Source organism: Chinchilla lanigera, unplaced genomic scaffold (genome assembly GCF_000276665.1).
Source record: "Chinchilla lanigera isolate Chin_1 unplaced genomic scaffold, ChiLan1.0 scaffold00057, whole genome shotgun sequence".
NCBI lineage: Eukaryota > Metazoa > Chordata > Mammalia > Rodentia > Chinchillidae > Chinchilla > Chinchilla lanigera.
The window spans coordinates 4,954,628-4,981,676 of NW_004955458.1; the positions used below are offsets into that span (position 1 = coordinate 4,954,628).

At 56.8% G+C, this 27,049-nt stretch overlaps 3 protein-coding genes across 3 annotated transcripts; 1 reads left to right on the top strand and 2 right to left on the bottom strand.

Annotated features, from left to right (window-relative positions):
- The first annotated feature begins 2,986 nt into the window (after positions 1 to 2,986).
- On the top strand, positions 2,987 to 8,064 carry Shmt2 (serine hydroxymethyltransferase 2 (mitochondrial)). The gene is made up of 12 exons (XM_005397350.2): positions 2,987 to 3,125; positions 4,197 to 4,394; positions 4,883 to 4,962; positions 5,131 to 5,331; positions 5,607 to 5,688; positions 5,856 to 5,978; positions 6,098 to 6,237; positions 6,554 to 6,719; positions 6,931 to 7,030; positions 7,121 to 7,276; positions 7,369 to 7,476; positions 7,598 to 8,064. The coding sequence occupies exons 1-12, from the start codon at positions 3,093 to 3,095 to the stop codon at positions 7,723 to 7,725; spliced, it is 1,515 nt and encodes a 504-aa protein (XP_005397407.1). The 5' UTR covers positions 2,987 to 3,092; the 3' UTR covers positions 7,726 to 8,064.
- Positions 8,065 to 8,240: 176 nt separating this feature from the next.
- Positions 8,241 to 11,211, bottom strand: Ndufa4l2 (NADH dehydrogenase (ubiquinone) 1 alpha subcomplex, 4-like 2). The gene is made up of 4 exons (XM_005397349.2): positions 10,375 to 11,211; positions 9,938 to 10,026; positions 9,034 to 9,094; positions 8,241 to 8,918 (listed from the first exon to the last, which is right to left on the bottom strand). The coding sequence occupies exons 1-4, from the start codon at positions 10,681 to 10,683 to the stop codon at positions 8,862 to 8,864; spliced, it is 516 nt and encodes a 171-aa protein (XP_005397406.1). The 5' UTR covers positions 10,684 to 11,211; the 3' UTR covers positions 8,241 to 8,861.
- A 5,611-nt stretch (positions 11,212 to 16,822) lies between these two features.
- Stac3 (SH3 and cysteine rich domain 3) lies at positions 16,823 to 25,635 on the bottom strand. Its single transcript, XM_005397352.2, has 12 exons — positions 25,186 to 25,635; positions 24,422 to 24,488; positions 23,907 to 24,171; positions 23,574 to 23,671; positions 23,299 to 23,371; positions 22,187 to 22,284; positions 18,532 to 18,598; positions 18,304 to 18,353; positions 17,994 to 18,079; positions 17,800 to 17,851; positions 17,579 to 17,716; positions 16,823 to 17,238 (listed from the first exon to the last, which is right to left on the bottom strand). The coding sequence occupies exons 2-12, from the start codon at positions 24,485 to 24,487 to the stop codon at positions 17,140 to 17,142; spliced, it is 1,092 nt and encodes a 363-aa protein (XP_005397409.1). The 5' UTR covers position 24,488; positions 25,186 to 25,635; the 3' UTR covers positions 16,823 to 17,139.
- Positions 25,636 to 27,049: the final 1,414 nt, after the last annotated feature.

A 27,049-nucleotide genomic window follows, 5' to 3' on the forward strand; every position in this document is an offset into this window, starting at 1 on the left:
GCGCCCGTGTGAGACCTTTGTAGGGAAGAGAGGGGCAGGTGTGGGCTTCTGCCGGGCAGAGCCGGGGCCAGGACCTCCTCCTTGGCGGCCGGCAGGGAAACCGAGGCAAAGACTGTCACAGCCAGCACCTCGGAGGTCCTCCGAGGCCGGCCACACAGGGCTGAACGTGCCCCCTGGAGTGGGACCCTGCCTGCCCGGTGGGGCTTCGCCTCCCGCGAGGACGGAGGGACGCTGGCGGAGGGCGCAGGGGTTAGGCCTGCGCGGGGTGACCCGCCGACCCTGGGGACGGTGTAAAAGGCCGTGAACGGGAGGCGGGAGCGGGGACGGCGCAGGCAGAGCGCTGACAACCTGCTAGGCGTTGCGGGGCTGGAGGGCGGCGGCAGGTTGGGAGGGAGGGGGTCGGCGTTTGCGGCATCTGGAGTCATCGATCTTGCTTTTCCTTCCTAATTTCGTGGGCGCTGAGTTTGCAGACGGCCGAGGGAGGGAGGGAGCCCTGGGATGGGGGAAGGGAGGAGCGCGGGTTTGGAGGGCGGGGCCGCGTGGCTGCCGCCAGCCGCGGGCAAACACAGCCCCCTTCAGCCAGCTGCCCACCTTCTCCACCCCCGCCTTCAGCTCCCTCCTGCAGCCTTGGCTGCTAATTTTATCCGCCCCCCAACCCTGGCCCGGGCGTTAATTGGCTGCGGCTTCATTAGCAGTTCTCAGCTCTGCAGCCCCCTCCCCTTGGGACCCCCTGACTGGGGTTAAGGAGGGGGTGCAGACAAGCTGAGGCACAGAGGAGCTCCTCCTCTTTAGCCGGCCTGCTTCTGGAGCCCTGGGTCAAGGTGCCTGGGGGGAGGGTGGCGTGCTGTCACCGGACTGCCTAACGCGGCAGCCCCAGACCAGGCAGAAGTGGGTCTAACCCAGACGCCCGAGAGTGAAAAGTCGGTGAGCAGAAATAATCATCTGCTGCATGGATGGACTGGGTGTGTAGATAAATAACAGGGTCAAGTGAAAGATGGGTTGGTTCTGGGTCAGACCCGAGGAGAAAGAATGCAGAGGTCTCCTCACACACAGGGCCTGCGCCTGGAAACGCGTGAGCAAAGCTGAGGCCAGGCAGGGAAAGGAAGTCAGAGCGAGGAGGCTTCTGAGACCGGGTGGGAATACCTGGACTTGGCAAACTAGCCCATCTGGCTTAGGCCTCAGTTTTCCTTGGAAAGCCATGATAAATTAGCATGATGCAAAAAAAAAAAAAAATTAGCATGATGCCTGAGGAGCTGGGTTTGATCCCCAGCCAAACACATACACGTATGCATGTGCACACACACACATACACACACACACACACACACACACATATGCAGTGGGACATGCTCTTCCAGGGCTTGTCCCCCTCTTCCCGCAAAATTGCAAACCTGTCTTCCCCACCCCTTCCAGGTTTTAGACCTGAGAGCAGAAACATCCCTGGCTACTGTTGTATCTGTCAAACTTTGTCACCTGTTCACCTTTGATGTTCAGCGCCCAGGGAACTCTCTTTGCATGACCGGGGCTATGGCATATTTGGCGTGGAGTAGCCGATCAGTATGTCTTCTTTTTCTTTTTTTTTTTTTGTTTTTTCTCCGGTACCGGGAACCGAACTCATGACCTTGCACTTGCCAAGCATTCTTTTTCTTTTTCTTTTTCTTTTAATTTTTACTTCTTGGGAATCAAACTCAGGACCTGGCGATTGCCAGGAGGGCGCTGTGCGGCTGAGCTCTATCCCCGGCCCAGTATGTCTTCTGAAGGAAGGTGAAACACTGCTGTGTAAAGCACCAGTTCTCAAAGCCACTGTTTATCAGAATCACGGAGGAGAAGCTTGATTGTGTGTCTTTGAGATCCACTGAATTAGAACCTCGGAGAGGAGGAATTCTCCTGGAAGGGTCAATGAGTCTGTCCCTCCCCCCAAGGGCTTTATCCAAGACCAGTAAGGCTAAATGGAAAATCGCTTAGAGTTCTAGGGATCCATAGCCTGGGATATAGAGAACTCACTGGCGGCTGGTGATGTCGGGTGAACCAGTAACAAGGCAACGTGTGGATCGGCGAGAGGGGGCACCCCACTCTGCTTGCAGCTAAGGAGGAAGAGGTGGCCATGGAGGAGGCAGGCCTGTGAGTTAGGAGAGGACAACCTGTGGAGGAGTGTGTTCACACACAAAGTCTCATTTAAACCTCCCTGCATGCTATGTTACTGTGGCTTCACAAAAGAGGAGATTGAGGCCAAGACAGGCTAATTCGCTCGAGTCCTGAAACTGGAACTAGAACTCAAGTCTCCAACCCGATTAAACCAGCTGACTTCCACTGTGCCACAGCCCTCTACCTTGTATGGGGCTCTGGATCTCCAGGGAGCTTAATAATGCTGGAGCCAGGTGTGGTGCTCCATGCCTGTAACCTCCGCACTCTGAGGCTGAAGCAGGATCGCTAGTTCAAGGCCAGCCTGGGCTACACAGTGAGTTTGAGGCCAGCATGAACTACTCAGCAAACCTCTGTCTCAAAAAATAAACAAAATTCTGAATATGCCATCAGCATCCAAAGAACGCTTGTCTTGACAACTGATGGGAAAAAAGGAACCCTGAGGCCAAATTTTTTAAAAAGAAAAAAAAAAAAAAACGGAAAAGCGTTAGGACCATAAGGATACAGTCGCCCTAGATGTCTTTTCTTCGGGGCAGTGTTGCACGGGGATGGGTAGCGCATGCCAATAATACCAGCACTCAGGAGGCTGAAGCAGGAGGATCGCTGCGAGTTTGAGGCCAACCTGGGCTGCATAGTGAGTTCAAGGACATCCTTAACTACATAGCAAGGCCCTGCCTCAAAAAAAAAAAAGAAAAAAGAAAAGAAAAGAAATCTGTCTTTTGGGCAATGTTTCCTAAACCCTGAAGGTACTGCTGGAGAATGAGGCTGAAGAAAAAACTACAATTCCCAAAGGCCACAAAGGGCTTTCACTGCACATGCGCATGCTCCTCCCCTTCACTCCGGCTTCCCGGGTCGTTCTTTACGCGCACGCGCCCCGGGGCCGGTCCTCTTCCGACCCCTCTGCTCCGTACCGGAGTTGGTGGCTGGACCTCCTGCTACCTCGCGTAAAGATGCTACCCTTCCCTTTGTTCTGGGCAGCACGGGTAAGAACGGGGTTCCAGATACTGGGTGTCCGGCGGAAAGTCCCCACCCGCTCCGTTAGTTCCATCCACATACATACTCTGGGGTTCTCTTGGCTTTTCTACCCCACGTGCTCTAGGGGCACAGGGCGAGAATCCCGAAGTTAGGAATCCCGGAGACCCCGAGGCTCCCGTGGGGTGAACTGGGGCCCATCGTTCTGACGATCGGGGGCCCCAGGGCCTCGTGACCGCCCATTTCACGTGGCACTGGGGGAGAGGAGCTCATCGGATGCCAGGCAGACACTAGGCTGGCAAACAAGCGGGCTTCCCAGCCCCGACCCGCCCGCCGAGCCTTTCCCCGCTGCATCTTTGCCGTGCAGGTGGTGCGAAAAACTCCAGCGCTTTCATCAGGCAGGGTCCCCGGCAGCGTGGCGGGAAGGACGTGGAATGCGTGAGGGGGAAGGGGACGGGATACTGGGCTTGGCCTCTGCAGACAGCCTCTCCCCGCGAACCCCCACCGGCAGTCCCTCCCCAGAGACGGCTGCAGTTCTCTCCTCCCCCTTGCACCGCTCTGGAAACCAGCTCTGCAGCCCTGGCCTTTAACCTCTCCCAGCTGGGTCTCTCCCTCCAGCTGGAGTAGCGGTTCGTGTGCCCGCGGGAAAGCCCGTGTGCTCCTGGGGGCACGGAGCAGCCGGAGTCTCTGGCTGTCTCCCGAGTGTGGGAGACAGGGGCTTCTGCCATGCAGGTTCTGGTCTGTGGCTTTATAGAGTGGTCCCGGGCAAGGCGGAAGGCGACTCTGGGGTGAGATGAGTGGGGTCTGTGAGAACTCTCCCTTTCTTGGGAGACAGAGGCAGGAGGGTTACAAATGGACCCTGTCTCAAAAGAAAACAAAACAAAATACACTACCCTCTGGACATTGATCTCAGCCTTGGCTCTAGACTGGCTTTTACCCGGAGGTGGTGTTGAAAACTGCAGCAGTCTGGCTGGTTGCCTGGTACAGGCCAGAGAACCCTGCGAATGTGGTGTGTGAGAGGGACGGTCGGAGCGTGTTTTTCTGAACAATTTTTATTTGACCCCGACTTTTCCTGTCCCTAGCCTCTGCAGAGATGTGGTCAGCTGGTCAAGATGGCTACTCGGGCTCAGCACAGCAAGGCAGCCCAGACTCAGACTGGGGAAGCAACTCGGGGCTGGACCGGCCAGGAGAGTCTCTCAGAGAGTGACCCGGAGATGTGGGAGCTGCTGCAGAAGGAGAAGGACAGGCAGTGCCGGGGCCTGGAGCTCATTGCCTCAGAGGTGGGACCCCGGGAGATGGCAGAGGGTGGGCCATAGGGTAGGTACAGGAAGTAACAGGTTATGTTCTTGCTACTTCTCCAGATCTCCCTGTCTTCCTCGGGGCCTTTCTGCTGGGCCTTATCATCTTCTCCTTCCCATCCTCTGAAGCAGAGGCAGGGCGGGTCCGGTTCCCGGGGTTGGGGCATTAGAGAGCTTCCGGAGCCTTCTAGCGTCCCTACAATTTCATCTGCCCCCCTCCCTACCTCCCGCGAGGAAAGAGCCTGGAGATACAAGTCTGAGCGGACAGGTGGGGGACACCCATCACAGCTGCTGAGTTGCCAAGGAAGCTGCTTCTGGCTCTGCCCGTACCTGGCAAGGAACCCAGAGTGAACGGAGCTTCTTGCGCAGCCGGGCTCCCCGCTGCGGCCTTGGGCTCCGGCAGGGCGGGGCTGTGGGGACTCAGGCAAAGGGGCTCAAGACCTTCTGACATTGCCCCCCCACCACCCCAGAACTTCTGCAGCCGAGCTGCGCTGGAGGCCCTGGGGTCCTGTCTGAACAACAAGTACTCGGAGGGTTATCCTGGCAAGAGGTGAGGGCCAGGCACCAGAGGAGGGCTGGAGGGCAGCGTCAGGGATGGCACTCCCGGTGGCGGGACCTTCCTGTACCCTCCAGGTGCTTATGGAGCAGTGACCTCCCAGTCCTTTGCTGCTGGTCGAGGCTCCTTTCTCTGTGGCCTTACGCGCCCCTCCCGCGGCAGATACTACGGGGGAGCAGAGGTGGTGGATGAAATCGAGCTGCTGTGCCAGCGCCGCGCCTTGGAAGCCTTCGACCTGGATCCTGCACAGTGGGGAGTCAATGTCCAGCCCTATTCGGGGTCCCCAGCCAACCTGGCCGCCTACACAGCCCTTCTGCAGCCTCATGACCGAATCATGGGGCTGGACCTGCCCGATGGGGGCCAGTGAGTACAGTTACGATGGGTGCGGTGGGCAGTGCCGATGTCGGGGAAGTTATTCTTTGAATACCTGCTGTGTCCCATACGGATGGGACACACCTCTCCCGTCCTGCATGGTCACAGGAATCGGGAAGGCAAGAGCCCCTGTCCCATCAGTGTCCACAGAGAGGACAGAGCAAGGGGAGGGGCTAGGACAGTGTTTGGGGGCGGGGCCTTGGAGTGGGCGGGGCATGGTTGTCTGGGGCTGCCCCACTCAGGCCTGGCTACCTCTCGCTTCCCAGTCTCACCCATGGCTACATGTCTGACGTCAAGCGGATCTCTGCCACATCCATCTTCTTCGAGTCTATGCCCTACAAGCTCAACGTGAGTGCTCCTGGGTGTGGGAGGTAGCTAGCTGCTCGGGCCCTGGTGTTTCTTTCCTGGGCACCGGGAGGCTCTGACCCCTCCCCTCCGGGCAGCCCTTGCAGCCAAGGAGGATGTGAATGCCCTGCTGCTGCGTCAGGGCTTTAGCTGTTTCTCTGTCTATCCAGCCCCAAACTGGCCTCATTGACTATGACCAGCTGGCACTGACAGCACGGCTTTTCCGACCGCGGCTCATTATAGCTGGTACCAGTGCTTATGCTCGCCTCATTGACTATGCCCGCATGAGAGAGGTTGGTAGGGGGCTGGCACACTGGGCACTGCCCTGGGGGGTGGAGGGTGCGGGAGAGGCAGCCTCCATGTGCCTGTCTAGGCCTTGCCCGAGCTGAGGCCTGTCTGTCTCCCTGTCCAGGTGTGTGATGAGGTCAAGGCACACCTGCTGGCAGACATGGCCCACATCAGTGGCTTGGTGGCCGCCAAGGTGATCCCCTCACCTTTCAAATATGCAGACATCGTCACCACTACCACTCACAAGACTCTTCGCGGGGCCAGGTCAGGTTCCCCTGGGGTGGGGCCTTGCTTGTCCCAGGCGGGTCTGAGAGAGTGCATTCCCACCTGCAGTCCCAAAGACTTCTACCCAGTCTGACCATTCAGCTCTTTCTCACCTGTGACGGCCATTCCTGGGCAGGGGACTGAGCAATGGGGCTGGGGGTGGGGGGCGATCCTTTTTACTGTTGGAATCCAAGGCATAGGCACCTTGTGGAGAAGTCAGGGCCCTTGAGGACCCAAGCCAGCCAGCTTTCTCCGCTGTCTCCATTCTGTGTTGTTTAATTTTGACCTGCGTTCTGACCACCCACCTTCCACACAGGTCAGGGCTCATCTTCTACCGGAAGGGGGTACGGACTGTGGACCCCAAGACTGGCCGGGAGATCCCTTACACATTCGAGGACCGAATCAACTTTGCCGTGTTCCCGTCCCTGCAGGGGGGCCCGCACAACCATGCCATTGCCGCCGTAGCTGTGGCTCTCAAGCAGGTGGGGGAGCCTGCCCTTCCGGGCTGGGGGGGGGGCAGCGGGCTGGAAGCTTGGCTCCTACACCTTGCTGGCTGGCGCGGAGACGGATGGGAAGGCTGTGCCCGTGTGGGAGGCATCAAGGCGGGGGCCCAGAGCTGCCCTTGCTGGGTGTGGAGGGACAGGAGGGGCAGGCGGGGGCCTAGGGTCACCGGTGCTGCTGTCTCCCCCCCAGGCCTCTACCCCCATGTTCCGGGAGTACTCCCTGCAGGTTTTGAAGAATGCTCGGGCCATGGCTGACGCGCTCCTAGATCGAGGCTACTCACTGGTGTCCGGTGAGCCAGCGGGAGGGTGAGGGCTCTTGTAGGCTTCCGGCAGAGGCCGCAGAGTCACCACTTCCTGATTACAAACCACCCACCCCTTAGGTGGCACTGACAACCACCTGGTGCTCGTAGACCTGCGGCCCAAGGGCTTGGATGGAGCTCGGGCCGAGCGAGTCCTGGAGCTTGTGTCCATCACTGCCAACAAGAACACCTGTCCTGGAGACCGAAGTGCCATCACCCCTGGGGGCCTGCGGCTTGGTGAGACCGGGGCCCGGGGGCGGAGGCGCTCCTATCCCGTGGCTGCCCGCTGGGCTTGGCTGGGCTAATCCTGACTGCTGTGGCTCCTCCAGGGGCCCCAGCCTTGACCTCTCGACAGTTCCGTGAGGACGACTTCCGGAGAGTCGTGGACTTCATTGACGAGGGGGTCAACATTGGGTTGGAGGTGAAGAGCAAGACCGGTGAGTGGGCGGAAGAGAGCCCCACAGCCGGCCCGCGGGCACCGCCGCCTGCGTCCCCTCCTGGTCCCGCCGCCGCCGTGCCTGCATCTCTGACCATGCTTTTGTCTTCAACCCACTCTAGCCAAGCTCCAGGATTTCAAATCCTTCCTGCTCAAGGATCCGGAAACCATCCAGCGGCTGACCCACCTCAGGCAGCGGGTGGAGCAGTTTGCCAGGGCCTTCCCTATGCCTGGCTTTGATGAACGCTGACGGCCCCTGGGAGTTGAGGCCTCCGGACTGTCCTTCACCCCGCTGGTCTACTGGGAGGGAGTACCACTTACCTATTTTTTGGTGATGGAAAGCGTCCCCAGCCAGGCCATTTAGGGCAAGAGCCAAGTACAGTCTCTCTTCCCGGATATTATAGCTTGCTTTTTTGTAATCAGAAGGAACCTGCCACCCCCTCCGCCCCCACCCAGCTTTCTGCCTTCTCTGCCATTATCTCAGTGTTACTTTGGCTCCTTCTTCCGGAGGGGGTCACCCTGCCGAGCCAGAGAAAGGGGTGGGCAGGCACCCTCCTTCCTGTTTTTATCTAATAAAATGCTAACCTGCCCTGGGTTTCTATTATGTGGGAGGGGTCCCCAGGGCCAGCCAGCGATTCCTGATTTGACTCCCTCAACATTTATGCCTCCCTCTCCTCCCACCACCACCACAAGGACCCCCGGGGCTGCAGCCTCCTCTGTCTCTGATCAGAGCCGACACCAGACGTGATTAGCAGGCGCAGCAAATTCAATTTGTTAAATGAAATTGTATTTTGCCCACGGCTGCTTCTGTTTGATCCCGGGGGACCAAGGGGAGCAGGGGAGGGGAGGGGTGGGGAGGGGCGGGGGAGGCCCAGGTGCTGTGTGCTGTGGGTGGGGGAGGCAGCAGGCTTAGGCAGAGGAGGAGCTGCTGCTTGGCACGGGCGCCCATCCTGGGCAGGCTGGGCAGCCAGAGACAGTCTAGTCGAGCCTGAACAGCACTGCCCCAGGCCCGGCACTTTCCGAGCTCAGGCAGATGTGGGGCTGGCCACGTCCTCGGCACTCAGAGGCCACGCTCCACACGTACCCTGTGCCACACCCTGCAAGCGAGGGAACTGAGCAGAGGTTTGGGCCTTTGGGGCTGAGGACCCAGCAGCTGCCGCCTGGCCCGACTTCCCTCCCCCCCAGGGGACTGAAGCCAAGGGTCAGAGTTGCTTCCGCTGGGATCAAGGGAGGAGGGTAGGGGAGGAGCTGCCCACCCCTCTTCATGGGAACCCGGCCTGGGTAAGCAAGAGCAGGACAAGGTGGCTAGAGTGACGCCCTGCGGTCTGGGAGCAGGCAGTGGAAGAAGTGACGTTGGTTAACATCGAATTAGCAGCCCAGCCTGGTTTAGAAGTCTGGCCGGTCCTTCTTCAGCTTCTTATAGTCGGTGGAAACTGCAAAGAACTAGGGGGAGAGGGAAAGAAAGCTTGCAAACCCGCTTTACTCCCTGTAGGGGAGCAGTAGGCCTGGAGGCCAGGGTTAGTGGAAGGGGAAGCAACCCAGCACCGCTGGGCCGTACCTTATACTGGTCATTGGGGCTCAAGCGATTCCAGGGTTCTGGGTTGTTCTTCCGGTCCCAGCTGTGGAGGAGAAGGGAGGGTTAGTGTCTCCTATCTGGAGGCGGGGACTCCAGCTGAAGGTGCTCCTCTGAGTCCCAGGCAGGCTGCTGTCCCTGGCCTAGCACCTCCACCCTGACTGTCTCCTACTCTGGGGAGGTCCCGTTTCCTAGAGGCGGACGGAGAGGGCGCATGTTAGCCATGCTGACAAGTGAGACAGGCTCGTCACTACTGTCAGTGTGGCGCTTGGTGACAGGATGACAATCCAGCCTAGGAACTGCCTCCCTCTCGCTGCCACCCTAGGTCAACCCCACAAAGCAGAGCCCAGGGAATTCAGCAGAGATCCCAGTGGGTAGGAATCTCAGTAACTCCCAGCGAGGTAGTGGGTGGGAGCTCTTTTTGCAAAGGATCCTCGTCCCTATGTCCCCCCCTCCACCATGCCGCCTCCAGCTGAACGGAAAGTTTCAGGTGTTACCTGGGGGCCCCAATAACACCCCCTCATAGTTTACCAGCCACACCCCCAGTCCTCCTGCCTGGAGAAGAGCTACCCAAAAGCCTGAAGCAGCAGGCAGAGCGGTGTTGCCATGGCAACCAGGGTAGGCGCTGTGTGGGTTCCAAGGCCCGGAACCCAGGAAGTCACCAGCCGCCAGAACACAGAGTGGCCAGTTTGGCCCAAGGGGAAAAGTGTGTGTGGGGGTCTCCCTGGTAGGAGTCAGACCCAGCCCTGAGATGTCAGGTGGTGCTATGGGAGGTACACAGTCTGGGGACCCCGCTAGGACCACCCGTTCCCACCATTCCTGGGGTCCATCGCTTCCCTCTTCACTTGGCCCCACACGACACCCGCTTCACTCCAAGCCCAGCCTTTACCAGACGTCGGGGCTGCGCAGGGCAAGCCGCAGCAGGTACAGCGCAGCACTGCCCATGCCCAGGCCGATGAAGCCGATCATTGGAATGAGCTGTAGGGGAAGTCGGAGGGCATTTTCAGGGCCAGCCCCTTCTGCCCAGTCCCCACTCGCTCTTTGCCAGCTTCCTGCCCCGCTTTTCACCCAAGGTCTAGTTCTCCCTCCTTCAGGAAAAGGGAACCTGGAGCCTCCCACAACCGCATTCCTGGTCTCCCTTATCCCACAGCAATCCTAGCATCCAGGGAGATGGGACGCATTGCAGGAATAGCTTGAAGGGTCCCTGAGGACACTGGGAGCCTTGGGGAAACTGGACCGGGGCCAGGGCTCTAGGGGACCTGGGGACTTGGGGACGGGGCAGCAGAAAGTTAGTTGGAATCTCCGCCGCTCTAGGACTGAACTCACCCCAGGATGTTTTTTGATCTGCCGATAGAAGCGGGCCCCTAGGCTGGCTCCTGCCATCGCTCCTTCCCGCTGCCTGGTCCTCTCGCAGCCTCTGCTCCAGTCCTCCTCCTGGGACCCCGCCCCCCGCTGGGGAGGGGTCAGCCGAGCCCAGCCTGGCCCAGCCCGCCTCTGCAGACTCACCCCACCCCACTCAGTTTGCTGCCTTGGCAATTCCAGGCCCGAAGCAAAGAAGCTGTTGGGGGAAGCCTGAGATTTCTGCTCCCCAACTCTGTCCTCCAGACGCCTGCACCCTGGCCCGTGCGACTTCATCCTATTCGAGGGTTTGGGTGTCTGAAGAAGGGGATTCAGGGGTCCAAAGACGGATTGAAGGGGAATCCAGATCGGGACAGGCAAGCAGATAGAGCTCTAGAAAACGCGATTGTGTGTGTGGAGCGTTCACGGGGTATCCAGGGGCAGGGAGGGCAACGGCAGCCTCCTGCTGACACCCTGACAGCCACCCAGGAGCTACAAGGTCCTGAGGGCCCTGGCTCTTTGAGTCCACCGCGCAGTGGGAGGAAGGGACAGATGATTTCACTGAAGATGCCCAGCGCCCGCGAGCCCGGGTGGTTTCTCCAGACTGTGGTCGGCCTGGAGGAAAAGTGACGGGGGGCTGGAGAAACCAGATGCATCTGACCAGGACGCAGGATCGAGACAGGAGTTGCGGGCGTTCGGAGGCTTAGGAGGCTTGACTATGCCTGCCTGCTTGGAGTAGGAGTGCAGCGGGGTCCCCCTTGGAGGCCACTCTGCACCTCTAGCTGTGGAACCAGGGCAGAGAACCGAGCGAAGAAACAGTCAAACAAAGATAGAAAAGACGCTGAAGTAGGAAGGAGAACACGCAGAGACAGAACTGCGGAGCTATTGCCTGGTTCAGGTGTATGCTGGGCTGCTAGGGTGGGAAGGCTCCTCGCCGCCCTCCTCTTTGGGGAATTGGGGTCTTGGAGACGCAGGAGCCCAGGCTTGTCCCCTCTTCCACGCTAATCGCCATCACCCCTCCTGCCTCTGCCCTGGGTCCCCCAGAGCCCAGCCTATGGCGGCGCCGGCGGGGGTGAGCTATGCACCCGCTGCAGGGCCCCTGGGGCGCAGGGAGGGAGAAGGCCACTGCTGGGGGCCCCCTCCTTTTCTCGCACAGTTACCTCCCCCGCCCTCTGCGCTGACAAGCCGGCTGTAATTAGGCTGCGGGGTCCCCGGCTCTCCGCCTCCCTCCGGCGGATAATGAGATAAAGTGTCAGAGACACGGCGAGAACAAAGAGACAGAGACTCGCGGCGCTGTGCGTGTGGGGAGGTGGAGGAGGGGGGCTGACGGGATGTCAGAGCTTCAAGCAGCACGCGGGCCTGCCTGAGCGCCTGCACCTCCAGGGCCGGGCGGCGAGGGGGCGTCCTGTCGCCGTGCCCCCAGCCTTCACGTCTCTGGAACTGAAATCAATCCCGGAGCTGGGAGCGTGAGCGGGCGCCCAGCTGGGCTGCACATCTGGCGCTAGCGGCACAGCTGCGGAGCCAGGGCCCGGAGGGAAGCCCGGCCCTCGAGCCGAGCCGCTCTGCTCTGGGCGCTCGCTCCCTCCCTCCGCCCCGCCTCTGGTTCTGTGAACCGCGCCTGGCGCCCCCAGATCTTCCGCGGTGCTTCTTTCCCACGGCTACGTACTCCTCTTCCTCCCGGCTGGGGCGCGAGGCCTGCCCCCTGAGCTTCGGCGTTACGTTATTCTGATCCATCCTCTCCGCGAGGCCTTGACCCTTAGCAGCTTCTTTTTATTTTTATTTATTTATTTATTTTTGTCTCTTTGAGACAGGGTCTCGTTATGCAGTTCAGGCTGGTCTCGAACTTGCAACGATCCTCCTGCCTCAGCCTCCCGAGTGCTGGGATTACAGGCGTGCGCCACCACGCCCGGCTGTTTTTATTATTTATTTATTTATTTTATTTTGTCTAACCCCTTAGCAGCTTCTGGGCCAAGTCTTCGCCGCTCTGCTTCCCAGGTCTCTTCCCTTTTTGGTTCCCACCCTTGGAGCTTGGGCTCTGGGGCCCAGCTGGAACACAGAACTCCCTGGGTTCCGGATCCCATTTCTCCCTTCTCTGGACTTTCCTCCCACACTGATTAAGGGATGGCCGGAGTCACGAGCCGCGGCGTCCCGCCAGGACCGCACTGTGAGCTCTAAACCGCACCGGGAGTACTCCTGCTGGACGTGGCCACGCAGCCAAACGCAGCCGGACGCGCCGACGCAAAAGGTGGCCGCCAGGGACGTGGGCGCGGGCGCCCCCTGGAGGCCGAGCTGCTCCTAAACTCGGGAAGGGGCCTTGGGCTCCCCCTGTCGGGGAGCGTCGGCCCTGCACGCCCAGCATTGTGCCAGGTAAGTCCGCGCCTGGTGTGTAGGTCCCGCCCGCCCGGTGACTCCGGCTACTCCGGCCACGGGGCAATGGTCCCTCGGCCTCCACCCTTCTGGTGTGAGGTGGGGCCGGAAGGTGAAGAGGCGACGCGGAAGGTTCCGCCTTGCCGGCTGTGGGCATCCCCTCCGCTGAGGCTGTGGGTCCGGCCGGCCTCCGCCCGCTGCCCCGGCCTGCCCTAGCCTCGGGGTGCCGCTCTCGCGCCCCTTCTTCGGGCTCTGTCTCGTTAGGTGTGTCTGTGTCGTGTTCCGGCTGCATCGTCTCCCGTCTGCTGTCTCTGCCTTGCTTCGTCCAGCGTCTGTCTGTCTCTCCGGCTCCCTGTCTGTCTTTGGAAACTCCCTCCTCTGTCTCCCCCTACCGCTCACCCCTCATTCTCCAGCTCGATGCCTGTTCCCGGGGCTGCCCCGGGGGGCTGCGCCTGTCCAGCTGCACAGCCCGGGGACGCCACTGCTCCGGGTCCTGCTCCCGGTCACCCCCGCACTCCGTCACCTCAGCACGGCCTCCGTCTTCCCGCCGCCGCAGCTGTGGGGTGCGGAGGGGGTGCCTGGGGGGGAGCCACGGCGCCCAGCACCTGCTCAGGAGCCCCGGGCCTCTGACCCCTCCGCCACTGTTAAGGGCGCCGTCCCGAGGCTCTGAGATGACCCTGATTGCATCAGCCAGACTGAGGGGAGCTGGGAGCCTCGCAGCGAGCGAGCGAGCGAGCGAGACAAAGGCGCCCGCGCCATCTGTTTATGCAGAGTGCTCTCCGCCAGGGACCCCGGGGTCCCGGTGCCTGGCCCAGCTCGGGGCGCAGGGTCATGCGTCCGCTCCCGCCTGGCACCCCAGCTGAGCCTGGCTTCCCCCTCCCCAGCACCCAGAGGGGCCATGGGGCGAGGGGGACGGGCGGGAGTAGGGGTGTTGATGTGATTGGAGCGGACGCGGCTGTTTCTTCAATAATGGATGGAGATGATGCGGACGGCGGAGCCGAGCCGGCCAGGAGAGGAGAGAGGAATAGAAATAGGGAGAGGAGGGGAGGGCGGCGGGAGACTCACCCAGACGCTCCCGCCGGAGCGCGCGGGCGCGCGCGCACACACACACACACATACACACACACACACACACACACGTGCGTCACGCTGTCATTCGGGTACACGCCGCTGTGCGGCTCACACCCAGGCACACACCCACGCACTGTCACCGAGACACACACACCTGCAGGCAGAGACGCCAGAGCCGCACACACTCACCAGTAGCTCCTCGGGATTTTCACACATACAGTCCTGAGGCAGACACTTGGAGACGCCGAACCGGGGCACACCCGGGCATGACCGGCGCACGGGCACGCAGACACGCCAAAGCCGTGTGAACACCCAGACGCCTAGACCCCCAGGAGCTCCGACAGAAATCACAGAGATGAGTGTGGGTGGCAAGGGGAAGAACCCCAACAATGCCGACAGGTTCAGGGGCACACATACATAGTAAGGGCAAAGACACAGACACACACCCGGGGCTCAGACACATCCGCACTCCCAGAGCGCAGCCCACCACACACCAGGGGTACAGATCCCCAACAGCCACACCCGTTTCGCCTCCCGCCCACTCATGCAGGGTCTGCCATCTGCCCCCTCCAGGGTGCAGTGTGGCAAAGCGGTCACCAGGGCTCCCGCGTAGGCCTTGTTAGCCTGGCAGTGTGACGGGTGGTGGTGACAGGAGGCGCCTGGGGCTGTGGACTCACAGGCCTGTGGTCTCCCTTGATTGCCTGCAGGCTCCCTGCCCTGATCCTCGGGGCAGGTGGTGTAGACCTTGGGCTGCTGGAGCAGCGATTCCGGGGCTGCTGGGGCTCCAGCTTGAACCGTCTGGGGGAGAGGGAGCCGAGGGGGTGGCACTGCGGTGGCATTGCCGCTGAGAAATTCCCAGGATCCTCAACTGGCTTGCTCCATACCCCACCTCATTTCCCATACTGCTCAATCTTCTGACCTCCAGAAGCTTTTTTTTTTTTTTTACAGTCTCCCAGTGTGGCCCAGGCTGGCCTCAAACTCTCCCTCCTCCTGCCTCAGCCTCCCCAGAGGAGGCAGGGGAGGTGTTGGGATTACAGGCATGGGCCACCACACCCATCCATTTTTTTCTAAAGAGTGGAATGGACTGTGGAGAGGGGTGGGGTGCAAGTTGAGTCCCGGACCCCGGTGCCCCGGCCTTTTCTCTGGTCCGTTTGCAATTCCGCGTGCTCCTTGGCCCAGACTTGTGACCTTTGTGGAGTGCAGCTGCACCATCCATCACCCCGGCGGCTGCTGGTGGGAGTGGGAGGCAGTGGGGACTCATAAGGTCGCTGTCGTGCCTGCGGCCGTCTCTTGGGACTTGCTTCCCGGTCCCAGGGCCAGGGCTCCACCGGCTTGAAGAGTTCTGCGGGGAAGGGCGTGACGATGGGGCTCCGGCATGACACTGTGCCCTGCGCCCCACCGCGGGAGCCCCAGCACCCCTCCTTTGAGCTCAGCACAGCCTGTCTCCCCGTCCCTCCCGCCCCTCTTCTCTCGGGCCTTTTGCTTAATTTCCTATTAACTGCTGATAAATCCAATTAAACCGCCGCTCTAATTAGGGACAGCTGCCGGCTGGGTGAGGCGAGGGAGGGGGCGCCCCCGAGTGTGAGGGAAGAACAGCCGCTCTCCTGCTCCTCGACACCCCCACCCCAGCGTCGCCGCCCAATGAGCCAGTAAATTGGTTTTGTTTCAGCACTGTGTGGGGGGGGGCTCCAAGATCTTGGGGAGGGGCCTCCAGTTTCGAGTTCTTCAGATCACTTGATGAATGGGAGCAATCCGAGCCCTCAGCTGTCCTCATGGTAGGTGGATCCAGAGGAAAACATGGGGGCAAATGTTGACTTGCGGGACCGGGGTGTGTGCACGTGCCTGTGACCCTGGTTAAAGGGGAGCTGCCGACTCCTCCTGTGCGGCCCCGCGACGCCCCCGGGCCTTCGGGACAGCCAAGGGCAAAGCGAACGGGAACGGAGCCGGCTCTGCGGCGAGTATTCCCGTGCGCTTCCCTGCCCCCCTTCACACCTCAGCCTTCCGTGAGGAAGGGGGGGAGCGCGCCTGTCCCGGGCCCTCCTCTTCCCCAGCCCAGCTGAGCCTCTGCCCTCCCCCTCCAGCAGCAGATGGTGCCCGGGCTCCTGCTGCCAACCTTGCTAGGCGGTGCCAACCTCAGTCCTGGCAGACAACGGGGAGGCAGGAAGAGGAGCTCCTGGCTGGCCAGGCTGACCCTCCCCCACCCGTCATCAAACTCAAGACCCTCTGCCTGCCCGACTCCAGCGCCACCCCGGGCTGTCTCTCACTGGTCTGCTCCCAGGTCCCCAAACTCCTCGTCTCCTGCTCCCTTCCCCATACCTTCCCGCTCCTCGCCACCTGCCGCCCTGACCAGGGCCGGCGTATTTGCATATTTGCATATGCAAATAACATTTGCATACGGCGCGCCGCAGGGGGGGGTCTCCGCCAAAGCCGGCTAGCTGTCTGCCCCGCGTCCTCTCACTCGGTACCTGTCGGAAAGGGCTGGGGCCGGGCCGTGCGGGAGGGGCTCACCCCCGCCCCCGGCCTCGCTAGCTCTGTTCCCCGAGGGCTTGAGGAAATGTTGCCATGGAGACGGCACGCACCCCACCCCCTTCCCAGGCCTAGGGTCTCGGGCTCGGTGTCTCCAGTTCTCTCCCCTTATCCATCCCCGCCCGCCCCTGCCCATTCCTCGATCTCCAACTGAGATCTTGCACCGCCCCCTGGCGGCCCAGCTCGGCGCTGAGCCAAGTTCCGAACCGAAAGGGCCGGGCCACCGCTAAAGAGCCAGGAGCCGGCGGGATGCACCGGGTTCCGAGATCCCGCTCCCAGGCGCGGGGCAGGAGGGCGTGGACTCCAGTCCGGTTGTCTTTCTTCTCCGCTGGCAGAGCACTCGCCTGACGGACGCAACCCGGGAGCCAGGAGGGCCTTGGCACCCGAGGTAGTACGGTGGGACAGGGGAAGCATTCTTTACCCGCCCCCCCCCCGCCTTCTCCTGGTCCCCAGCTAAAGAACAAACTTTCAATACTTTTGTCAAAACTTTAATAAATTTGCAACATTCCACAGTTCGTCCCCGAGACACCCTTTGGCGCCTCTTGCTGGAGAAACTCTCTCCAGCTCTTGCAGGCTGGGCTCGGGGGTTCCGGGGCAGGGCTGCTCTGGGCACCAGGTACCCGGGCCCTAGGCCGGGGGCGGGGGGCGGGAACCAGCCCCTTCCCCGCAGCTCCCCCGTGGCGGGCCTTGCCCAGGCAGCAGCCAGTGGCCTGCGCCCCTCTCCCGCCTCCTCCACTGGGCCCGCCCAGCGCGGGGGATGGGTGTCTCCTGCCTGCAGGCGCCGCACGCCTAAATCTCCTCCAGGAAGTCGGTGGGGAACAGCCCCACCTTGCGGCCGGTGGAGACCTTGACGTAGCCGCCAGCCTCGTCTCCTTTCTGCACCACGATCTAGGGCAGCGACGGCGAACCTTTCAGAGACGAGTGCCCAAACAGCAACCCCCAAACCCACCTATTTATCGCGAAGTGCTGACGCTGGGATTAAACCTAAATACTTAGATTTTACTTTAGAAAAAACATGATTCGGCTTTTGCGTCCAAAGAGGATGCTATGTGCCCGCTGCGGCGCACGTGCCATAGGTTCACTACCACTGCCCTGAGGTTACAGGCGCAGGGAGTAGGAGGGGACCCGGGAAAGTTAGAGGCTCGCCCCAGCCTCGTTAATGGGTTAGAATCTCCAAGCAGCATGGCACGGGGCCCGGGCCTCGGTTTGGGCTGGCCACCAGCGCTACCTGGTCCTTCTTGAGAGTGATCTGCCCTATCTCGCGGTTCCCCACGAAGGATCTTGTTACGCGGTGCACGCGTTCTCCAGCCCGGACCCGAATGATGAAGTTTGGTGGGAAAAAGCCGACCTTCTCCCCAATCTTCCCCTAGGGAAGTAGGAGAGTCGACCTCACTCTCGGGTTCTAGACCCAGCCCACAACCGGGCCCCAGCCCCGGCCGTCCCTCTTACCCGCCACCACTCCTCATTGGAGTCATCGATGACCGTGATCTTCTCTCCCGGCCTGGGACAGCAGGGCAGGGGGCTCGGTCACACAACCCCGTATGCTCCCAGCTTGGGGTTCCCCCCTTCCCTTTCCCGCAGGGAGCCCAGCTCGCCCCCTTCACGCCCCCGACTGCCCTCCCCCGGCTCTAAAGGCCTCTCACGGGAAATCCAGGTCGTCCTTCTCCAGGGCTTTGAAGCGGTACAGAGCCACAAAGTAATGAGACTGCTGGAAGCCAGGCTGCTTGTGCTGGGGGAGCGGGCGAGAAGTCTCAGCACTCCTCCGCCCGCGCCAGGGCCCTCCCCGGGCACTGCCGCACCCCCACTCTCTTCTAGGTCCCTGAGCTGAGAGGAGGCCGCTGGGCGCGAGGCAAGGGGAGGGCAGGGCGGGGGGAACTTTGGCTGAGCGGTCACTGGCGTCAGACCTGGGCTGGGGAGAGGACCGGGGCCCTGGCACGGAGGAAGGGTTCTCACTTTGTCATCAGGGGTCTTCTTCTCGGCCTTCTTGTTCCCTTCGGCGTTTCCTGGGATGGGAAGCGGATACACTGACTCTGCTTCTGGGAGGGCAGCCCTCGCGCTCCTGCCCTTGTGTTGGAGGGTCTCCTCTATTCCAGCCCCGCCGTCCTTGTCCGCTCCACCCGCTCTGCCGCAGCTCAGCCCCGAGCCGCCTCATCTCTGAGGATGAAGGTGGGTGACACTCACCGTCTTCGGCTTTCCCTTCCTCCGGCTTGGCTGACTCGGGCTCCTCCTCCATCATGGCAGCTAGAGGCTGGAGGGGCGCTAGTGTTAGGGCGATACTGTCTTGGGAACGCGCTTTTCCTGGCTACCACAGACTCATAGGGTCTCAGGGTAGGAGAGCTGGGGAATATCTAGTCCTAGTGCAGAGACTTCCCCTGCACCATGCTGGCAGGCTGTTCCCTCCATTATGCTTGAATGTAATAATGGCAAGACGTTTACCACTTTACAAAGTAACCTACTGAGGTGGGGATTAGCTCAGTCAGGCTTGACTAGCGTGAGCAAGGCCATATGTTCGATCTCTAGCACTACAAAGAGAAAGCAACCCTACGCGATTTGGAAGTAATCCCTTATATTAAGCTTACGACGGAGCCGGGCATGGTGGCACACACTTGCAATCTCAGCACTCGGGAGGCTGAGGCAGGAGGATTGTTGCAAGTTCAAGACCAGCCTGGTTACAAAGTGAGCTAAAGGCCAGCCTGAACTGCATAGTGAGACCCTGTCTCAAAAATACAAAAAAGCCTATGTCGGCCTAATCTCTAATTAGTGGTTCTGATTGGCCCTCTAGAGCTACAAATGTGTGACAGATATGGCTCTCCTAAATATCTGAGGACAGCCGACATATCCTTTCTGGCTTTTCTTCTCTAATTATTTCCAGTCCTGCCGGACATGGTGGTACATACCTGTAATCCTAGCGCTTGGGAGGCTAAGGCAGGAGGATCACCTCGTTGGAGGGCAGCTTGGACTACATAGTGGGTTCAAGGCTAGCCTGCACTGTACAGTGAGACTGCTTCAAAAAACAAAATCAAACAACCCCCTCCGCCAATTTTTTCAGTCCCTTCAAGTCCCACTCATGATCCACATTCCAGGTCTTTTTTTTAAGTTTTTTTTTTTTTGAGACAGTCTGGCTGTGTAGTCCGGGCTGGTCTTAAACTCACTTTGCAGCCCAGCTTCCTGAATGCTGGGATTACAGGCATGTACCACGCCAGGCTTCCAGGTCTTTATGCTGTCAGCCCTTAAAAATACTTCAATGTCTAAGAGAAAAATGGGCAACACCATTTTTATAATTCCCTTAAGAGAACAGAGCCTGAATGTGCTGGCCTTTCTGGAAGCAGCCACGTCACACTGTTAGTGCCTTGTAGGACACCGTTCATGCCACAGAAATCCTGTGATACTTTTTTTTTTGTACCGGGAATCGAACTCAGGACCTTGCACTTGCCAGGCAGGTGTTTGTGCTGCTGAGCTGTATCCATGGCCCCTACTCAACTTCTTATCAACTGCTTTGAGGCCAGATCTCTAGCTGTTTTTGTGTAGTGGACTTTTTTTTTTGGATGGTGGTATTACTGATGAGTGAACCCAAGGCCTTGTAAATGTTAGACAAGTATTCCACCAGTGAGTATCACCCCTAGCCATTTTAAATTTTTACTTTATTCATTTATTTTTTGAAATAGGGTTTCACTATGCAGTTTAGGCTGGCTCTGAACTCACTACGTAGCACAGCCTGGCCTCGAACTCATGGCAATCCTCCTGCCTCAGCCTGCCAAGCACTGGGATTACGAGCATGCACTACCAAACCTGGCTTAAATTTTATTTTTAAGCTTTTTATTTTTATTTTATTTTTTATATTTTATTTTGAGATAAGAGTCTTGGTAGGTTGTCCAGCATGGGCTCAGCCTCCTGCTTCAGCCTCCCGAGTAGTTGAGACTACAAATGTGTACCAACACACCTAGTGATTTTAAACCAAGAATTGGTAAGGACATTTTTCTTTATGAAATTTCAAATTATTGGTTTGGGCTCTTTTTTTCTAGTTTGCTAAGATTTTAAAATAGTCAGTGTGTAAGTTTTCCCTCCTAGGTTAGGGGAATGGGGCAAAAAAAAAAACAAACCCAAAAAAGTTATGTCACCAACAGGTACAAAGTCTCTATGATGAATGTGATCATTATGTATTATCTTTTTCTTTTTTTTTGGTACTAGGAATAAATTCAGAACCTTGCACTTGCTAGGCAGAAGCTGTGCCACTGAGCTATAGCTCTGGTCCTTCATTATGTATATCTAAAATGTACCAATAAAATCTAATTTAAAAAAAAAGTTTTCCCTCCTAGCCTTCCCAGGGGTGGTAGCACCTCAGCTTGTACATGCAACTTGGTAGAACAGAAGGCAGCAGTTCAGGGATGACCCTCCTTGGAACAATGATTCCAAGCCTGCCCCAGCTCTTAAGAAACTTGCCCAGGTTGTCTTCCAACACATCTAATACTTTGCAGAGGAGTTCTAGTAAATATCACAATGGTGCTTTTAAAGCCCAAATTGAAACCAGGACCTTTGCACATTTTTTTTTTTTTTTTGCGGTACTGGGTATCGATCTCAGGACCTTGTGCTTGCCAAGCAGGCGCTTATGCCACTGAGCTATATCCCCAGCCCCGAGGACCTTTGCACTTAGCTACATCCCTAGCTTTTCTTTTTCTTTTTTTTTTTTTTTTGAGATAAGGTTTTACCAAATTTCTAAATTGTCCAGCCTGGGTTTGAACTTGTGATCTTACTGCTTCTTGTCTCCCACAGTGCTGGGATTATACGTGTGAGCCACTATGCCTAGCTCTGAATATACCATCTATATCTTCATTTGTACCAGTGAGAAAAAAGGCCATAGATGAAGACCATGAACCAAATCCTATTATAAGGCATCAGAAATCCTATTATAAGGCTCAGAAATCAGACACTCCTAAAAGACCAAAACTCTTTGGGTACTGCCACTCACTTAATTTTAGGAAATGATTTAACTATAACCATCATCTATGTTAGGCGTTTCATCTGGCTGTCCAGAAAGATATCAATTTCTTGTTGAACTGAACCCAAATATACGGCACTACCAACTAGTAACTCTATTATAAAGGGAAATGAGGTTGCTCTTGGGCAGTGGCTTTATGCCTCCGTTTCCTTATCTATAAAATGCTGTGTCAGATTAGATGATCTTCAAGCGCCTGCCTTCGATTCCTGATACCCCCCCCCAAAAAAAAAAATCGCTTCTCAGCCTTTTGGCTAAGATCAACTGCAGACTAGACAGATGATCTTCATGGACCTAGTGTGGCTCTAGAATTCTTACTACTTGGCATGTCAAATTCTCTCCTCCAGCTGGGCGTGGTGGTACACGCCTATAATCCCAGCACTTGGGAGGCTGAGGCAGGAGGATCGTTGTGAGTTCGAGACCAGCCTAGGCTACACAGTGAATTGAAGGCCAACATGAACTGCATAGCAAGACCCTGTCTCAAAAAGACAAAACAAAAAACCAAAAACCAAACAAACAAAAAACAAATTCTCTCCTCCAAATACAAACCACAACTCTTGCCTCTCTCATGCAGCAAAGCCAAGGGCCTGAGGCCTAGCCTTCAGTGGTGGTTAATCTGACAATTTCAGAAAGGAATTGAGGGCAGTAATTTTTAACCTGAGACCCATGGTGAACTGTAGTAGGTCGAAAGAGCCCTCTAAAGTTGCATGCAAAAATAAGCCTGTTGGATTATGTGCTATTTTCTGAGGAAGAAGATGAAAAGCGTGTGTCAGTTTTCCAAAGGAGAAATAACCTGCCCCATAGAATTCCTGGGCGGGGTCAGTGGGGATGTACAGTGCTCACATTTTTCTTATCTGCCTGTCCCTTCTTCCGCTCCTTGTTTGCCATGATGACCCCAGTACGCAGGGTTTCAAACACAGGGTCATTTCGATTGGCAGCAGCTAGGGGATGGGAGGAGAAACAAGACATTACTTACATCACGGAGAGAAGACTGCAGGAGAGAGACCTCAAGAAGGGAGAGGTGGATCGTGCAGATACTCAGAAGTGTGTGTATGTGGGTGGGGTGGGGGTGAAGAAAGGATTAGGGAAGTGTGCTGGGTAACACCTAGGTTACCAACTTAAAAAGGGCTTTAAAACCCCATTGTGATATTTACCGGAACTCCTAGGCAGACCATTACATGTGCTGGAAGACAACCTTGGCAAGGTTCTTAGGGGCTGGGGACAGACTAGGAATCACTGTTAAAGGAGAATGGTCTCTTAACTGCTGGCCTGTTTTGCTGAGTTGCATGTGCAAGCTGGGCAGCTATCACCAGCAGATTCTTTTCACTCATGTTCCCTCACGAAGTTGGCCTCTCCATGCAAGTGTTGGTTTGAACAAATTGTCAGTGAATATACTTTTAAGGATTGCCAAGTTAGGAATTTGCCCATGATGTCCACAGCCTTGGTCTGCCCCTGAATCTGTCAAGCGTCTGTAACAAGCATGAAGATGATCTAGAATCCTTGTTCTTTTTTTTCCTTTTTTTTTTTTTTTTTGAGACAGGGTCTTACTATGCAGTTCAGGCTGGCCTTGAGCTCACTTTGCAGCCCAGGCTGGCCTCCAATTTGCAACGATCCTCCTGCCTCAGCCTCCCAAGTGCTGGGGATTACAGGCCTGTGCCACCATGCAGGGCTAGAAACCTTGTTCTCGATTAAAAATAGTTTTAAATGTGAAAAACACGTATTTTGAAGCTAGTTGACTAAGGTTTCAGTCTTGGCCCCAGCTAAATCTTATTTCCCTCAGCTATAAAACAGGGCAATACTGATTGCATCCAACATGGCTATATAAATATTAGACTGAGGAAGAACTATGCAAAATAGAAGGCTTCTGTTTCACAGTTTGGCTTCTAAAGCCAGACGTGACGTGGAACCACCTCTGAGGCTTGCCCGCTCCCTCCGGTCCCACCTGGGGCACTTACAGAGATCTTTGACACAAGCGTACTGCTGGTTGCTGTAGAGAGGGGAGCTATAGGCCCGACGGAAACCAGGTGGCTGTAGGATGGGACAGGCAGAAGCATTAGAGGCAGCATGGTAGGGCCTAGCACCCCACTTCATGCATTGTGCTACCCCATTCTGAGTAAGAGATCGGGTGAGAAAGAGCAGGGAAAGGTGGAGGATCACCTGAGGGACGGGCAAGCGGGCAGCTGGCAACACACGGCCCTCCCATCTACTTTTTTGCTCCCAGACTACTCACGATCTTGCCGAAGCACCTCTGCATCTCCACATAGGACTGACAGTGTTCATGGATGTTGGTTTTGCAGTTCTTACAGCGGAGCCCAAATTTGTTATTGACTTAGGAGAGGGAGAATAGCTGGGTAAGGTTCTGACGTGCCCTTGCCCTCTGTACCACTGTGGACACGCTTGTTCTGAGCTGCAAATTCCCGGCACTGTCCGCTCTCAATAGTGAACAGTTATTTCCACAAGCTGAGCCTTGCCCATCCGTCTCCTACAGATACCCCTCTCCTAAACCCGTCTCCCCGGCCCCGCTGCTTCGGCATCACGTCCTCCACTTCCCTTCATGACTCACGCACAATCATCCGGGCACAGACATCACAGAACTTTGGCTTCTTGAAGAAATGATCTTTGAATTTGTGGGGCTTGTCATTGACAAGCTTAGGAGGTTCTGGGGGTGGCTCCTCCTCCTCCTCCTCTTCCTCTTCTTCCTCATAGATATAGTAGATGGGCCCACCCCCGGCTCCTACTGCCTCACCATTGGCCTGGGGCTCTGGGGGAAGTTCCATCTCTTTTGTTTCTGGAGACCCCTTCCTGAATAACTGCTTTAGTCGCTGTAGCTGAGGGAGGGAGGAAGGGAAATCCAGTGTTAGGAGGACTGCCACCCTTCCTAAAGTAGGTGGAGCTAATGCTACCGTATTTCTCTACTTGGAGAAAGCAATATGCCCCAGGATTAGGGGACGAGATGCTGCAGGTGCTGGCTCACACACAGAAAATGAGGCATACACAAGTGGGATCAATTTAAGCACTTCTCTTAGAATCCTTAGTGTCCCCTCACCCTGCACCCTGTGGTCAGAGGCCCAGACTCACCCCACTTTGCGGAGTCTCCACTGGCAGGGAGGGCTTGGAAGACTCCAGCACCTCCTTTTCTGTCATCCTGTAAGGGGTTGGACTCTACTGTGAAATCTAATCCCTGACTGCCATTCTTCCGTCCCTTGCTCCTGTCCCTTGCAGTATGGTGGTCTTTGGGAGGAAGACTATGGGAGAAGTATGGTTAAAGGGAGATCCTTTGGTAGGTAGGGCTTATGAACATTCTACCAACCCATGGCTTCCATGGAGGTCCAGAGGAGAGCCCAAGGGACGGACAAATTTCCCACCCAGTTCTTCAAGCTGATACCCATCCTTCCACCCCCAGGGGCAGCCCCGACAGTGCCCTCCAGGATGCCCAGGTTAGGGATTTTCCTATAGGTGCTCACAGGTAATAAAGACACGACGCAAACCTTCCCACACCCCCTATTCTAGGTTTCTGTGTCCTCGAGAGCATGCATGGAGGGGTAGATGGAGATTTTCCTCTTCTCTCTTTGCGGCCCAGAGGCTTGTGCACAGTCTGTCCCATCCTGCCTTAGGCCTCAGCTATTTTCAGAGTAATATGAGCCTTTCCTTCTCTTACTATTCTGCTCCCTGCTCCCACCCCCACCTCCAACCCGAGCTTATCCAGGAGCAGAAAAACAATTTCACTTCTAAAACCCAAACTACTCACAGACAGGGAGTGCAATGAAGACACTGAAGAGACTATGATTAGGACAGTGGGGGTGCAGTCCTGGAAATGCAGAGAGGACGAAGAAGCAACTTACGTTTGGGGTTCCCTAAATCAGTCCACAGTCTTGTGCAAGGGTGTGAGGCCTTGATGATGGTACTGGGGAGACTGGTCTTCTTGCTTGGGGGCTGAGCCCCCCCAGTACCCTTCGTACTCACACCAGCTACCCAGACGGTATTTGTAGGCCTCTTAGCCTCTCGGCTTGGTGTCGGAGCTGAAATGACAGGGCTGGAGGAAAGCAGACAGCTGAACAGTGCAGCTGACATAGAGAAATTGGACACGGAGAGGTCTAGGGCAGGGCCGGACCCTAACTCCTCCCATACCCCAGAGCTGCTCTTCTTTGACTTGGACTGTCCATCTGCGATGAACACTGGGTAGCAGTCAGGAAGGCGCTGTTCATCTGAGGGGAGTTCAGATATCGCAAAGCAAAGTCAAGATGAATTATAAGATATGCCCTCACCCTTCCCCAAGGCCCACACACTCTTCAGTTCTGTTTCCCTAGGCCTATTTTAAGGTCTAGACTTACCTTCTCAGCCAGATTTCTAGTGGCCCTGTGTTTATAGATCTGTGCTCAAACACTGATCTAGCTTCAAGCCTTTAGGGTAGGAAAGGGCTGAAAATTGCTAAGAGGGTCATTCGAAATTTCTGGGCCCTAGCAGCCACCCAGCATTTTCGTCTGTGGATAGTCAGAGGGGTACGAGCTATCCTGTAAGGAAATGAAGGATTTGTGGCACGGCTTTGTTCCATATACACCCCTCCCAGCTCTACCCTGTTCCTCTAAAATCCCTTCCACAAGACGAAGGGAACTGTTAAGAGCTACTAAAAAGAAAGGCCAGGACTTCCACTGGAGGGGCCCAAAGAGTAAGGCTTTAGCCACCAGGTAGATGGTTTGATTAACTGGGGACAAAAGATCATTGCTTCCTTCTACAAGTTTGTATCACCTATACACAACGTCCTCTTCCCCATAAGAACTGCAAGCTCTCCCCACCCTCTTCATGGTACTGGGCATTGAAGACAAGGGCTTTGCACTGAACTAAATCTCCTCTTTTTTTTATTGAGACAGGTTCTTATTAAGTTGCTGAATTGCCCAGCTGGGCTTGAATCTGTGATTCCCCCTGCCTCAGCCTTCCAGAGTGTTAAGATTGCAGGCATGCGCCACTATAGCCATCAAGAGAGAACTGCAAACCCTTGGAGGCAGGATGGCCAACCCTCAAATTTCCTAACTGTGTTGACTCTCTGATTCCACCTGCCACCTCTGATGTCCCCCCCTATATAAACTGAAAGGCCAAAGAGCTCCCCAGTACTCTCATCTCACACGGATACAGCTTTTTCCACTCTTTGGGTTGTGATGGGGCTGAAGGAGATCTTGGAGAAGAGCAATGCACAGGTGGTAATGCAGTGCTGCTTCCTCCCTTCTAGCAGTGAGAAATAAAGCACTAGCCTGGAGGCTGGGTCAGACAAGCTCTTGAGGGAGCTTGGCTAGGGATACAGCTACCCAGATCCAAGAGTCTCCAGGGTTACAAGCTTTGTCATTTACTTCCACTGCTTGTTTCCCTTTAAGGGATGGTGAGATTGAAAAGAGCTGCTTAAAGGGTCTAAGTCTGGAGCTCTGTAATGGCCCTGCTCTGACACACTGTAGGCAACAAGGATGCCTTAGGCGTCCCCAAAGAGAAGACAGTCTTAGTCTTGCAGGCAGGTGACTTCTGTTCACTTCTCTTCAGCCACAGGACGCCTGGATACTACAGCGTCTTGGCACTGCAATTTCACCTGATACAGCTTTTATTGTAAGAAACATCCATTTCTGTTTCTGCCAAGTGGAGCGCAATCCTCTGGCCTTAGCATTGAAAATCCAAGGTCTCCATCCCTGAAGGACTTTCAGAAGCTTAGATGGACAGGAATGA